General features: G+C 35.8%; 1 protein-coding gene across 6 annotated transcripts in view; it reads right to left on the reverse strand.

The window, feature by feature from the left end:
- Minpp1 (multiple inositol-polyphosphate phosphatase 1) overlaps positions 1 to 14,314 on the reverse strand; it is a 136,315-nt gene that overhangs the window by 72,144 nt on the left and 49,857 nt on the right. Inside the window, exon 5 of one of the 6 annotated variants that reach the window (XM_063239502.1) lies at positions 32 to 1,740. The exons of 4 other annotated variants lie outside the window; for them this stretch is intronic. In XM_063239502.1, coding sequence (XP_063095572.1) covers positions 1,686 to 1,740 — 55 coding nt within the window. In that variant the 3' untranslated portion in view covers positions 32 to 1,685. Of the gene's footprint in view, positions 1 to 31; positions 1,741 to 12,003; positions 13,456 to 14,314 lie in introns of those variants that run through there. One more of the 6 variants, XM_003473957.5, reaches the window with a different exon arrangement.

Consider the following 14,314-nt stretch of genomic DNA (forward strand, 5'->3'; position numbering starts at 1 on the left):
AAAGGCAACAAGGAAAAAGTGAAGAAAATTTGAATTTCCCTTTTACAGATCAGCAAACTTTAAGCATTTTTAAAAGTAAATTTTGTGTGACAAATAAAGTCATTTTTATATGCTAATCATACATGTGCTTTGAAAAATAATTCATGTTTTATTTCTTAAAGCATTTCTTTAAATATATTCTGGAGACTTTTTAAAAAATTAGCTAAAAGTTAATTATAATTCTGGTGAGTACAAGGATTCTCTGTGTCTCTCCTCACCAATTAAATTACAGAAATGAGATATGGTACTCTTTGTATTGGGGATCGAACTCATGACCTCGTGTTTGCCAGGCAAGCACTTATGCCACTGAGCTAAATCCCCAGCACCAAGATATGGTACTCTTGTTGCTTGGCTGAACTGTTTATCTTCCTGGAATGAAATTCATTTTTAAGCAGCAAAGCTTTGTTTTACTAAGAATTCAAACACATGATTCTGGTTTTTGGTTGTTCTACTGCACATTGTTTTTAATCTTCTTGGAAAAACTTTTTTGATAAAAATAACCATGTGTCAATATCTTTTCCAAGATGGTAAATGCCACAAAGGGTGGCTATTCACACTGATCAATAAATGTTTTAGCAATGATTTATAAATTAGAAAAACTCAGACCAACGGTATTTCTATTAAGACAAATAATGACTAAACCCAGTGGCAATCCTCTTTAGGCAGAAGCAAAAAGAATAAGCAATCCCCTCAGAACACATCAAATGCATTCAATCATGCTCAGGAAATGACTGACAGAGTTTGTGACTTGAAGCACAGGACAAAGGTTGGAGAAAAAAAGAAGGGAAGAGTGGTGTTCTTCAAAACAGAGGCACTTCCTTCCACCCTCGGAAGCAAATGCTGTTTATATACCTATGAGTTGGCGGCAGTAAGCACACTATTGCCCATTGCTCAGTATATATGTGAGAAGGATGGAAAAAGATATAATGGAGAAAGACACCTGCTCCAGAGACAAAGTGCTAGAATTTGTCTCTTAGATGTGATACATCTTGACTTCAGACAAGGTACTTTTCTTTAAACTTCATTTTCCTAATCTGTAAGTGGAGATGATACCAGTATCTAGCCCCTGGCTTACCATGAAGATCAGCAAGGACCAATTTCAGGGTCCAGTGCACAGAAAACACACAGCAAACACCCCTTGCTATTCTCTCTTGCCTGTAGCATGATTGAGATTAATGGAACAAGAAGTTGGGGTCCAATGGGCAATAGTCCAGCTTTGATCACAGCTTTTCCCCAGGCAGATTTGCATGAATAATGTAAATCATGTGAAAAAGAAGTAGTGATTTATGTACAGAAGGAAGGATGGCAGTGACTCAGGATTTTAAATGTCTTCCTCTGGCCTTTTCTCTGCCTTGGAACCATTCCCATTTTAGGCTCTTGAGGGAAATGAAAATAAAAGGGCAAAAAACAAGGCCAGGCAAATGCACGTTTTGAGACTTTGGCCCTAACTCCTGTGCACTTAGTGACCTGGAGCAGCTGCATGGCTTAATTGAGGCTTAGGCCCTGATGGCAAGGCAGCTCCACAGTCACCTCCCCTCAAAGTGTACACCCGTTTCTCTGGATCAGACAACTGTAATGAGAGAGAAAAGGGAACAAGTGAGCAAAGTATCAAGGTGTTACAGGCAGCATGTGCTCTCACCTTGAGTTCAGCTGGTCCAGACATTCTCAGAGGTGAGTGTAAGCCTCAGGAGTCCTGTATGCCTAAGCCCACCAGGAAGAAAGGGAGAACACACAACTAAGAGCAAGGCTCCGACTTTTTTTTTGTACTGGGGATTGAACTCACAACCTCGTGCTCGCCAGGCAGGTGCTTACACCACTGGAGGTTTAGACTTTAAACTCATTTCATTCATTCTACCCATTTTGTTGAACCTTGGTAACATGACTGGTCCTGACATCTGCAGAAAGCTTATCCCGGTTGAAAAGTTGATTTATTACACCCAAAAAAGAGGATCTAAGACCCTGATTCAAAGAACCACAAACCTGCACCTAATCTATTGAGCTTAATTCCTTCCCTCTCCCCCACTGCCAGCTTTGTCCTTGACTATGACACATTCCAAGGCAGGGTAGGAAACAGGAGGAGCAAGGAGGCTTAAGCTTTCATAGCCAGAAAATAACAAACAAGGTCCTATTGGATTTTGATTCAAGGCACAGATGCCTCAGCCCCTTTCCTTTAGATGAGTTATTAAGAACCCCATCCTTTTGCTGCCAGGATGTCATCTGGCCCACAATAAATTTTAAAAAACATTAGTAGTTGATCTCAACTCGAAAAAAAGTGGTGTGTGCAGGATGCTGGAGATTCAGGTAGACAGCTTATGTTCTTCTGCTTTAGGAAGTGATTTCTATCACAAGCAGGAACACATTATCATCCAGAAACAGGAACACTCCATTATCTGAGTAAGATGGAGCCCAAGCTCCAGAGACAAGAGATGTCCTACCAGACACTTCTTCCCAGACCAACCCAGATATCCGTTGTGCCAACACAGGTCCCAGATGGGAGGGAGGGCTACACTGGGAAAGGTTGACATGGGGTCTTGTAGTTCATGGCAGGGTCTGATTTTTTAAGCTTTTCCTTTAAATTCCTAGTCACGCATTCATGATAGCCTTTAAAACTTGAATCATGCTTTTATTTTCTACTTTTGGGGCTTGAAATTGAACTAACTCAGTCAACCAGGATCTTTTGTGTTTAAACACAAAGGCTAGAATTCAAAAGAGGAAAACACCTCTAGATCTCATGATGAAGTGTTTTATTGCTTGCTCTAGGTAAGAATAAAAAGTTGAGATACAAAGAAGGAAAGTTACCTAGCTAGTTTGTAGAGATCTGTAGAGATCACATGAGACCAGGAACTTTTATTTTGTTGTATTTGAAAACAATGAACCTTCCTATTGTTCAAGGATTTGTATTTTAAGCAATTCCATATAATGGCTCCTAGCATATTATAACACTAGCTTAGATATCTTTAATTCAATTTTTAAAAAGTCTTCAGTTCCTGGAACGTTTCAGGTGTTGTAGCTTTTAAAACTCCTATCTTCAGTTGATTCAGTTATTAAGCAAAACACAGTATGTTAATCTTTTTAACCAGGTTCTTCAGGTTTCATATTTGGGATTTTCTTTAGATTTTGGAATATTTTCATGTACATGTAAGATATCTAAGGAATGGGATCTATTCCTAAATATGAAATTCATTTATATTTCATATATGTGGGTGATTTTATAATTTTTAATGTACCTGTGTTTTGACTGTGGCTCATTACATGAAATCTCAAGGTGAATTTTCCACTTATGATATAATATCAAGATTTAAGAAGTTTAAAATTTTGGAGCATTTTGAATTTTGGATTTTTAGATTAGAGATGGTCAACCTTATACCAAACCTGAACATAATCATAACCTAATGACCAAGCAATTTCACTCTAAATAGAAGTGCATACATAGAAAATGTATGTTCACCAAAAGACACAAAAAGTGTTAAAAGAAGCACTTTTCTAGTAGCAAAAAATTTAAACCCTCATGTCCATCAAGAAAGCAAGCAGATAGATTGCATTCAAAATTTACCCTCATGTCCATCAAGGAAGCAAGCAGATAGATTGCATTCATGTAATGAAATATGAGAATCAGTGAACTACAACCCATGAAACAACACAAATAAATGTCATAAACGTAATATTGAGCTAAAGAGATCACAAACTTGGAGAAACATTTGTAAATATACATATATGTATGGTAAAGGATTTGTAGATTAAATATACATGAAAAGAACATAATATCTCAGTAATAAAACAAACCAAGCTGGGTGCGAGTGGAAGCATATAGAGCTGTAACCCCAGCACTTGGGAGGTTGAGACAAGAGAATTTTGAGTTTGAAGTCAGCCTGGGCTACAACAAGTTCAAGGCTAGTGCAGATTAAATGATATGACTCTGTCTCAAAAAGCCAAAATAAGAAGAAAAAGTAAGCTTCCTGCTTTTTTTAAAGGGTAGAGTATTTGAACAGACATTTCAGCAAAGAAGATACATGAATGGTGGATTAGTACATCAACATCTTCCGAAAGACAGGAAAACTGTGCAATGACAATGCTAGCATTTTAAAAATTACACTGAAAATAATGTAACTTAAATTATAAAACCAAAATCTCAGGCAATATCTGCAATATAACTAGGCAACAAAAGATCTCCAGGAATTCCCCAAACTGAGAGGGTAGGGATAAGTCACTGAGAACAGCCACACGACCCATACCATCTAAGCTTCTTCTTTGTGGGAAGAAGCAGAGAGAAGCTTTGGATTGCCGATAGTCACCCAGCTACTCCCTGAAAATGCAGAGTTGTACACATTTATCTTATGCTTTGAAGAGATCTTGAGCAGGGCACCCTTCAACTCTCACATTTCACCAGCAGTCCCTTTCTGCACTGTTGCCCCTGCCCCACCTGAGGACAATCTCCTGTGTATATTGAGTGCATATTAGATTTCCTACTGTCTTATCACTGTTTCAGTTCATTTTATTGTTGTTTTATTCCCTTTAACATTAAATAAAAAATAAACAAGTGCATATTAAACAGAACTTGGGACAAAAAGGGTAAAGGAAAGCAAAGGTCCAGATAAAAATGTGGGTGGGAAATGAATCAAGAGATCTCAAACTAATTCCCAACCCTTACCTCAAGTGAGGTTCAGGAAAATGAATTAGCAGCAGATACACAAGGAAAACAAATGTCAGCATATAATCCCTCAGGTGATACCACGTTAAGTGATAAAGTCATCACTGGGAGATCAAGATTTTTTTGTCACATCCTCAAACAAAGAAATATTTTCTAGTAATTTCTGTATGCAACAAGCTTTTATTAACAGAAAACAATTGGGCAGTCATGTGGTGTTTGCTGTACCACACATGGTTATAACACTAATGGTTGAAGTGGCATACTCAATTTAAATGAATAAGTCGGTCAGAAATCATTACACAGGGGTGATGTATACAATTTGCATTTGGCAAATCAGCAGCAAATTCTTCCCTTTTTCATCCATCTTAAAATTCTGTATCACAGATATCTGGGAAAGCACCTGTGAGCTCCACTGCTTTGTACTAATGTGCATGGCCTTATGAATGAACAGGTAAATTACAAGAGTGAGCCTCTGAGCGCTAGCATAAATAAACTGACAGCTGTATCACAGCTGACAGCTGAAGATGAGTCCGAGCACAGAAATCCTCCTCCAACTGAAAACATCCATAAGGGATATATTTTTTCTGTAACAAGGACAACATTAACACATATGTAGTATGCAAATAAAATATGCAACAGCACAAAATACTTTATCTTCAGTGCCTATTACCATGTCTAACAGTTATTACTCAAAAGGATTCCGTTTATAAAAAGCAATTAAAGGGAAAATGAATCTACACTATAATACTCATCCTTGAATTAATATAACATTTCCAGCAAGGCCTGAGTTGTGCCTTCTTCGAAATATTTCAAATATAATTCTAAGGAGTGGTTTAAAATATAAGAATTAAGGAACCTGCCTCACCCTCTCGCTAACTCAGAAAGTATTTTAGATCAGGTACATGGTATAGTCAGTTGAGACGGTAGGGGGAAACAGTTAAAGAAAATAGCTTGTCTTAGAAAAGGTCAGAGGTAAAGATCTGATCACACTTTCTTCAACCTTTTACTTCCTGCAAGTTGGTCTGAGCAATTACAGCCAGAGGCTACAAAGAGCAAAGGGTAGCAGCATCTTGAAAAGTATTTTTATTGCAATGGTGAGAAGAATCAAGAGATTAGTTTACAATTAGTCTGTGTTATTGAAACAACCTGCAACACCAAAAAGCCCCATATGAACTAAGTCCAAATTCCACTTCTTTTACTGATACAACAAAAGTACAAATAATGTTAAAGTGTTGGAATAGCCCTTTTCTCAATCTTGACTTCCTCTTCTGCAAAATGGGATTCATACTACTAACTTTATATGCTACAATGAGAATTAAGCAGAATAACACATAAAGTATCATCTACAGTGTTTGGCAGGTATAGATACATATTTATCTTACTCAGTGGCAACTATTAATATACATGACTTATTTGATAGATAACCTACTTATCACCAGATACATTACTGAGTATTGAGAATCATAAAGTACCTTGTTACAACATTATGCTTTGTAACATGATTTTCTTAGGAATGGATCTTATACACATGTATTTGAGCAAATACCAGTAAACACATGAACTCATCAGTAAAAGTGCTTCTAATATACTATTTCCCCCAAAATAAAACCTAGCCAGAAAACTCTCAGCCTTGAAAATGAGAGATCAAAAATGCCTAGAGAGGCTAAGGAGCAAGAGAATAGTGCTGGCAGGTAAGACAAGGATAGGCTGATAGGGATTGGCATTTTTGATCTCTAGTTCTCAAAGCTGATTATTCTCGGGTTAGGTCTTATTTTGGGGGAGAGGGAGTAGTAATCAAAGCATTTTAGTTCAATTACAGCTCTTTTAAGCATAGAGGAAAGCTCTTTTAAGGGTTAGAGGAAAGTCTTCTAGCCATGCTTCTAGTAATATTCAAGAGCAAGGCTGACAACTGCTAGACTTGAAAAGCAAGTTATTACTAACAGTCTAACTTTCCTCAGGTGACTGAGGCAAACACATTAGCACATGTGTTTGAAAGTTCCAGCACTGACCACTCTACTCTTTTCTCTGAAGTCTTGCAACCAGGCTAAAGTAGATACACAATGTACTATACATCTGCTCCTCTATACATCAATCTGGGAGTTTCCTGTAACACTTACTTTTCAGCAAAGAAAAGTCAGAGAGTTGCTGTTCTACCTTTCTCAATGTCCTGCTCCAAGATCTCACTTTTGTTTCCATTCTGCTATAAAAGCTGTGTTACTTTGTCAGGAAGACAAGAGAACAAAAAGGTACTTGTAAGGAAATGAAACTCTTTGACTACAGCAACTAGTGAAAGACATAAATTTCACAGGTATATGTTTATATAATCTACATCAAAACTGGAATCTTTTTCAAGAACATCTGTTGAAAAAAAAAAAAGTGTCCAAAAGTATTCAATTGACAATTAGAGCAAAACAAAGCTTGGTAGGATGAGAAAAATCAAAGTCTAGATTCTCATCTCAAGTTAATTTTCCATGTTAGCTATTTTAGAAATAATATAGAATATTCCAATTGAGGTTTTTTTATACCAGGAGTATTATCTGGTTCAGAAGGGTATACTTATAATGAATAAATACATGTTCTCTCAGTTCAAGAAACAAAAAAATACAAACATGAATAGCTTGGTTGTACAGAATTGCTTAAAATCTGGGAATGTATCACATGAAAGTTGAAGGAAGGCTAGTTTTAGAAATAAAATTAAAAACCCTTCTAACTTTAAATTCACTTTCATATAATGTTAAAATCATTAAGATTTTTAAAAGCTAACCTCTTTCCAAGTTTCCAAGTATGAAACATATTAAAAAAACTTTATTAAAACATGACAAGCCATTTCTTGTAGAACTGTCTAAACTACTATCTACCTAGAAATAAAAACCAATGGAATAGATTCACTTTGATAAATAAGAATGTAAAAGGCCATCAGATGAGTAGAAGGAAACACTTTGTTGAGAAAAAGAATGGTTAGGAGAGAATTGAGTGACCTGTTACCTAGTAATAATTAGATGTAAAAAATTCATGATATAGTATTTTAAATATTTATTTTTCAGCTTAAATTTGGCAAAAGGCAGGAAAATTGAAAGTATCATTGTAATGGACCATATGGAATGCCATATTAGAGAACTATGTCCCCAAATGAAACACATAGTATTCTGGTCAGTGGTGTGTAACTCTGAAATCATGAAGGTCATGCATCAGTTCTGTATTTGATGAGAGGAAAGCACTCAAACAATGAAAGCTTCCTTCAAGAAAAAAAACAAAGAACCTTCTTCTTTATGTATGGAGCTTTGCTTTTAGTGTTAAAATTATGACCAGGATACTATACATGAAATAGTTAAGTACATCTGTGTTAGCAGAAATTTCAAAAGGACAACACACATGGAAAAAAGCAAGGGCAGGCCACACTGGGTCAGAGATGGGACAGAAGTATGGCTAATGTTAACAGGCATAATTAATCAACCAAAACATAAAAATCAATATGGATTAAATTTGGTTTAATATTTGGTCATTATGAATAAGTATTTGTTAGGCAAAGAGTCAACATTCAACTCTTTTATACATCCTAGGTAAGATCTTTAATTTTTATAAAAAGATTCTTCTAAATGAGCACAGCACCAGAATATCTAATACCTAATTAGCAAAAGTGAACCCCACTTACACTCCATCTTGATATATTTACATGTATATATACATTTTTTTGTGAGACACAGGCTCATTATGTAGTTCAGCTAGTCTTGTACCCACTGTGTAGCCCAGGCTGGCCTTGAACTTGTAGCAGTCCTCCCACCTCAGCCTCCTGAGCAGAAGGATTACAGGCATGCACCACCAACCTGGTACCATTTAGCTATAAATTTTTATATAGTCAAAGATGACTATGTGACTATTTAACAATGAAACTAAACAATACTTATAAGATTTTCATAGTCTGTTATTTCATAAAGTATTCTGAAAATCAAAAGTTAGTGTGAGACACCAAGTAAATTTGTTTTTAAGGTGTTTTCAATTCACTTTTTTTTTTGAGACAGGGTCTTACTACGTAGCCAGCCTGGCCTTAAACTGTCAGTCACCCTCTTGCTTCAGCCTCCCAAGTGCTGGGATTATAGGCATGTGTCACCACATGAGACTTAATTTGTTTTTTAAGATTTTTAAAAAAGACAGTAACAGAAATAGGTTCATTCATCTTTATATGCACACAGAATATATCTGTTTATACATAAAAAGTATTCCTGAATTCAAAGTGTTAATTTACCAAAATAACCAGAATTTTGAAAAACAGTAGTCAAATCTCTCATTTAAGAATGGCATGTAAGAGTATACATCCTTTTACAGAAAAATTTAAAACATTCACAATACTATTACAAGTTTTCAAAGTCAAGCAAGTAATGGAATGCTGAATACTGAATTTTATGTTGATGGTTACCTTTAGGCAGGGAATGAGAAAATCAGTATCAGGGAGGTATATAAAATCCTCAAAATTGTGCTTATTCAGATGTAAAGAAAATTCTACAATACCAATTCTAACAAAACCAGGCAAGCATGAGTGCTTATTGATTCATTTTCTTATCTACATGTATACAAATGAAAAAAATCAAAGACAATGTGTGTGCAGAAAACGAGCAGTGAAAATACTAATGCATCAACAGCATCTACCAGCTGTGCTTCATGATCACCTGAAGACCAATAATTTATGCATCTTCTTTTCTAATTTCAATATAAATATGTAGTTTTGAAACCTCCGAAGTGAAAAAAAATCATAGACAGTATTTTAAAACACTAATCTTACATATTTTGTGACTTACAACAGCGTACATTTTCCTCCACTTGTATTTTATTCCATGAGTCACCATTCCTTCAACATTCCTTCAAAGAAACTAAAATGGTATGGTTTGTTTGTTTATTATTTATTGGTATTGGGGATAGAACTCAGGCCATCATCCATGGTAAATACGTGCTCTATTACTAAGCTGTATCTGCGGCTCAAAATAGCATAGTTAAATCCCAAAATTTTTGAATAGATACTCATTTACAATTGTGAATCAGAGGTTTTTCTTGAAAAACAACTCTGAGGTCAAACAAGTTAAAAAAACAGGCATTGATATAATCACAACTTGCTTGTCGTAATATACAACAGCTTTTTCCAGGGGAAAGAGAATCTTCTGGTTTAAACCCAGCTTTCTTTCTTTAAGACATCCATACCGTCTTTCTAGAAAGTGTATTCTGGAAGAATATGCGAATTAATCAGTATCATGTCCATTTCTGAATACCTGCCATTCTGCAATAACTGTTTCTGAAGATGTCATACTGAAATAATCTTTCATCTTTACACAGCACAAATATTACATGTAGAGCTCGCAAATGTTGGCTTGTTTCTTTTTTTTTTTAAATTTTATTTAAAAGGAAAAAGAGAAAAAACAAAACAAAGCGGTGTAAGGGTACAAGTAATACAGAACCACACACACACACACAAAAAAAAACCAGTAAGAAATCACCAGTTAATAGATTACACATTATCATCTTAGAGATAGTTGCTCAAGTCACAGTATCAAAGCATACAAAGTGGACATTCAAACAGTGAGACAACAAACAGTTGTGTTCAATGATCCAACCAAAAAGGCTTGTTTCTTTTAGCGATTCATCAGTGCAATTTTTTTTTTAACCTTAGAAAATCCATTCAAGAAGGTATTGGCAAAGTCGCATAATCTAACAATTAACATAAAGATACTCCAGTTATATGTCGCAAGAAAGCACTTAAGATTTTTAATCTTATCTCTAAATTAATATACAATTTCATTAAGAACTTAATTAAACATTAACTAGAAAATGTTTTGATTCGTGATTCCAAAAGATTTCTGCCTTTATGGTACTTGGGATCAAACTCAATTGCCTTGCACAATGGTAGGCAAACACTACTACTAGGCTACTGTATAACCTCGTCCCTAATTTTTTTTTAAACTGTAAAATGAGCAGGACATGCTAGTACACACCTGTAATCCCAACTACTTAAGAGGCTGAGGCTAGGGGGCTGGGGATTTAGCTCAGTGGTATAAGCGCCTGCCTTGCAAGCAGGCAGTTGTGAGTTCGATCCCCACAGTACCGATAAAAACGACACACACACACACACACACACACACACACACACACACACACACACAAAGAGGCTGAGGCTAGAAGAATAGCAAGTTCAAGGCCAGCCTGGGCAATTTATTTTAGCAAGACCTCATCTCAAAATAAAAATGTAAAGGGATAAGGATGCAGCTCAGTGGCCAACTGCTTGTCTAGCACAGGTTCAATCTCCAGTAACATTAGCAAAACAAAACCAAATCACCCTAAAACTGATTTTCCCATTTTTAACTGAAATTTGCCTCAGTGTCCTAATCCAAGTCACATATAATAATTTGTACGCAGACAGATGCATATCCTTCATAAATGTATTTGCTTTTATATGGTCTATTCTCTCAAAAGGAAAGTACTGAAAATTAATTTCAGTAAGTTGAATTTACTGCATACTGTTTCATAAAAGCAAGCACATATTTTTAGGAAAAACCTTCAATTTATTTTTCAAAGATAACTATCTTCAATGTGAATTAAAGTGTGTTAAGAATCCATCTGTGACAGTTAAACTCAACTGTCAACTTGTCTGACTTGGGAGCCATCTGAAATGTCAGTACAGCATACCTCTGGGTATGGCTGGTGGGTCACACAGGCATGACTTTGAGGTCTGTAAATGCTCCATACCCCTTCCTCTCTGGCTCTGTTCCTTGCCCTGCTTTCTGGCCATCATGAACTATGCCGCTTTGCTCCATCCACCATACCCTTTTGCTATGATGTCTCTGCCTTGGAGACAGCTAACCATGGACTGAACTCAAATTATAAAGTTATGGTGAAACTTTTAGAGACGAGTGCCCAAAATACAACCCCAAACTCACATACTTATCACAAAATGCCAACACTGCAATTAACATGAATACTGAGGTTTTAGTTTAGGGGAAAAAAAAAACCCCTCATATTAACAACTGTTATATTAAAAGAAAAACAAGCTGAAAAAAGAAGAAGAAAAGAAAACCACAGACAATAACACATGTGCCATAGGTTCACCACTACTGCTATAAGTCATGCTGAAACACTCCCCCTTTAAGTTGCAAGTGCTAGGCATTTTTTATCAACAGCAGGAAAACTCACCAATATACTATTTGTTTAAAGAAACTTCTATCAGAAAAACTGCCTTATGCTGCTTGATTAATCAAAACTGCTTGAAATTCAAACCTTTTATCATCAATGACTGACTGAATTCTTACAAGGAACAGAAAAGACTTGTAACAAAGTTACAAGAATTTTGTTTATTGTAGCAAATACACCAATTGCATTTGACACAATTCTGACCCTTCTTTGAAACAGGTTCAAATCAGCCAGGATACAGTCTATATAAAGGGGGAGAGGAAGAGAAGGAGGGAGGGAAGGAGAGAGGAAAAAAGGGAGGGAGGGAAGGAGGAGAGAGAGAAGGAGGGAGAGAGAGAGAGGGAGGGAGAGAGAGAGAGGGAGGGAGAGAGATAAATCAAACATGATGCATTTCACATAACAATAAAAATGTGGAAATACAGCATAGCTAAGCAAAAAACTTGAAGACTTTGATTATATCCATCTGACCTGTTGCTAATGGTCCTCTTTGTTCTTCCATTGTTATAGACATAAAACAGGTCTGACAATAACTTAAAACGACCTTGAAATCTCTTACCAGGAGGTTAAAGGAAATTTTTTAAAAATTGCTCAAGTAGTTTAATAAATATTATTACAAAAATATTTATTATCCTTTTTGTCTTGCTTCAATAAAAATGTTCCTTTAAACCATCTCATTTCTTAACATTGTTTCACACTCTCAGACAGATATTAACTTTCTTTCAAGGTGATAATCCCAGATTATCACAATACTTCCAGATTAAGAAAGATATTAGTACTTTCCTACATGAGGTAAAAAGAGAAAACTGTGGCACAGTTGATAATGTTCCTTCACTCAGTTAAATCAAATTATCCATCATCCAATTAACTTGTATGTTGACAGTTCAGCATTTTCAAGTATCATTTTCAAAACCTGTTCTATAACTCAGTATGAGGTTTCTTATACAAGGTAGAAATTTTTCATTTCTGTAAACAATGCAGTGCCAGTTGTTTCTTCAAGTAGTTTTTTCCTTAAGAGTTGCTCCAGTGAAGAATCATTTATCTATTATCGCCAGATCCCCAAAGAAACTTAACATTTTTCTGTGAAAAAACAGAAATACCCAAGTAATACGAAAACTCTCTGTAATCAAGGCATTGCCTACCTAAACAAGAAATCAGTCCCTACAAGAAAGCACCGAAAGCACTAAAAATGTTCTCCAGTTACTCAGAGCTCATCATACGTGCTGTTTACTTTTGGTAATTTGCATTCTTCATTGGTTTGACAACTCTGAAGGATGTCTTTATAATGATTCTTCAGATCCTCGTATAAAGAAACAGTTTCTTGTGAGTGAACCAAAGGTAACACCTTTTCATTCAGTAACATCTGCACTTGGAATTCTTCTTTAGGAGTCTTAGCATTTTCACAATGGTAAAGCACAAATATGAGGTTTGAGGCATAAGGTACAATGTGGCCACTTCGGAATTTCCTATGCCCTTGTTTCTTGTAATTATAAGCTGTAAGGGGCTCCTTGTCCTTGAAGTAACCCATTAGAGAAAGCAGTGGAAGAAGGGTCTCTGCGTGACCAAACTGGAGGATGACTGGAGAAGACACTGGCTGAGACCTTGAAAGAGAAATTGAGGAGAGAATATACATATTCATGTCATCAAACATAATACTATACTTAGAAGTAGCATTCAACTGCCCTGTTTTTTTGGTTTTTTTTTAGTTCAATCTCATTTTAAGAAGCTTATGAGCCAGGCATGGTGGTGTACACCTGTAATTCTAGCATCCCAGAGGCTGAGGCATGAGGATCGTCATGAGTTTGAGGCTAGTCTGCATTACACAGTGAGACTCTATCTCAAAAAACAAAAACAATGACTAAAATCCTGTTAACTGAACTTTTTACACTGAAAGCTAAGTTCCAAGACTCAGGAACATTGTAGTATGACAAATTCATCTTAACCAAAAAAAACAAACCCCCCCCCCCCAAAAAAACGACAACAACAACCACAAAAACCAAACAACAAAACAAAACAAAAAAAACCCCACCCAGGTACATAGACATTATTCTTTTGTGGATAAAGGAACTTGAAACAGAGGTGCATTTCAACACTGCATTGCTTTTCTGTGAGTGAAACTGAATAAACTGGTCCTTAATAAATAGATTATTCTGAGGAGCTTTACTGAATAAACCTAAAGTGGCTCTTTTTTCCTCTATATTTATGAAGTAAGGACAAGGCTATTCAGTAAATTTCTTAGTTAAGACCAAATCTGAACTGTGAATGGTAATTCATGTCCTCAGTGTTGTTTACAAAACTTGTCTTGCACACAAAATTAACGCCACAAAGCAATAATAGAACAATCTATACTAGCTCATTAAGTCTCTGACTGGGAATTTATAAACTTCCAGAAACAAATCACTTTCAACTTTATGAACTGTATTTTTTTTCAAGTTGTGCATGATTTTTTTCCAGATTTTT

This window comes from Cavia porcellus, unplaced genomic scaffold (assembly GCF_034190915.1).
Source record: "Cavia porcellus strain 051 isolate PalLab524CR breed Dunkin Hartley unplaced genomic scaffold, mCavPor4.1 scaffold_28, whole genome shotgun sequence".
NCBI classification, from domain to species: domain Eukaryota; kingdom Metazoa; phylum Chordata; class Mammalia; order Rodentia; family Caviidae; genus Cavia; species Cavia porcellus.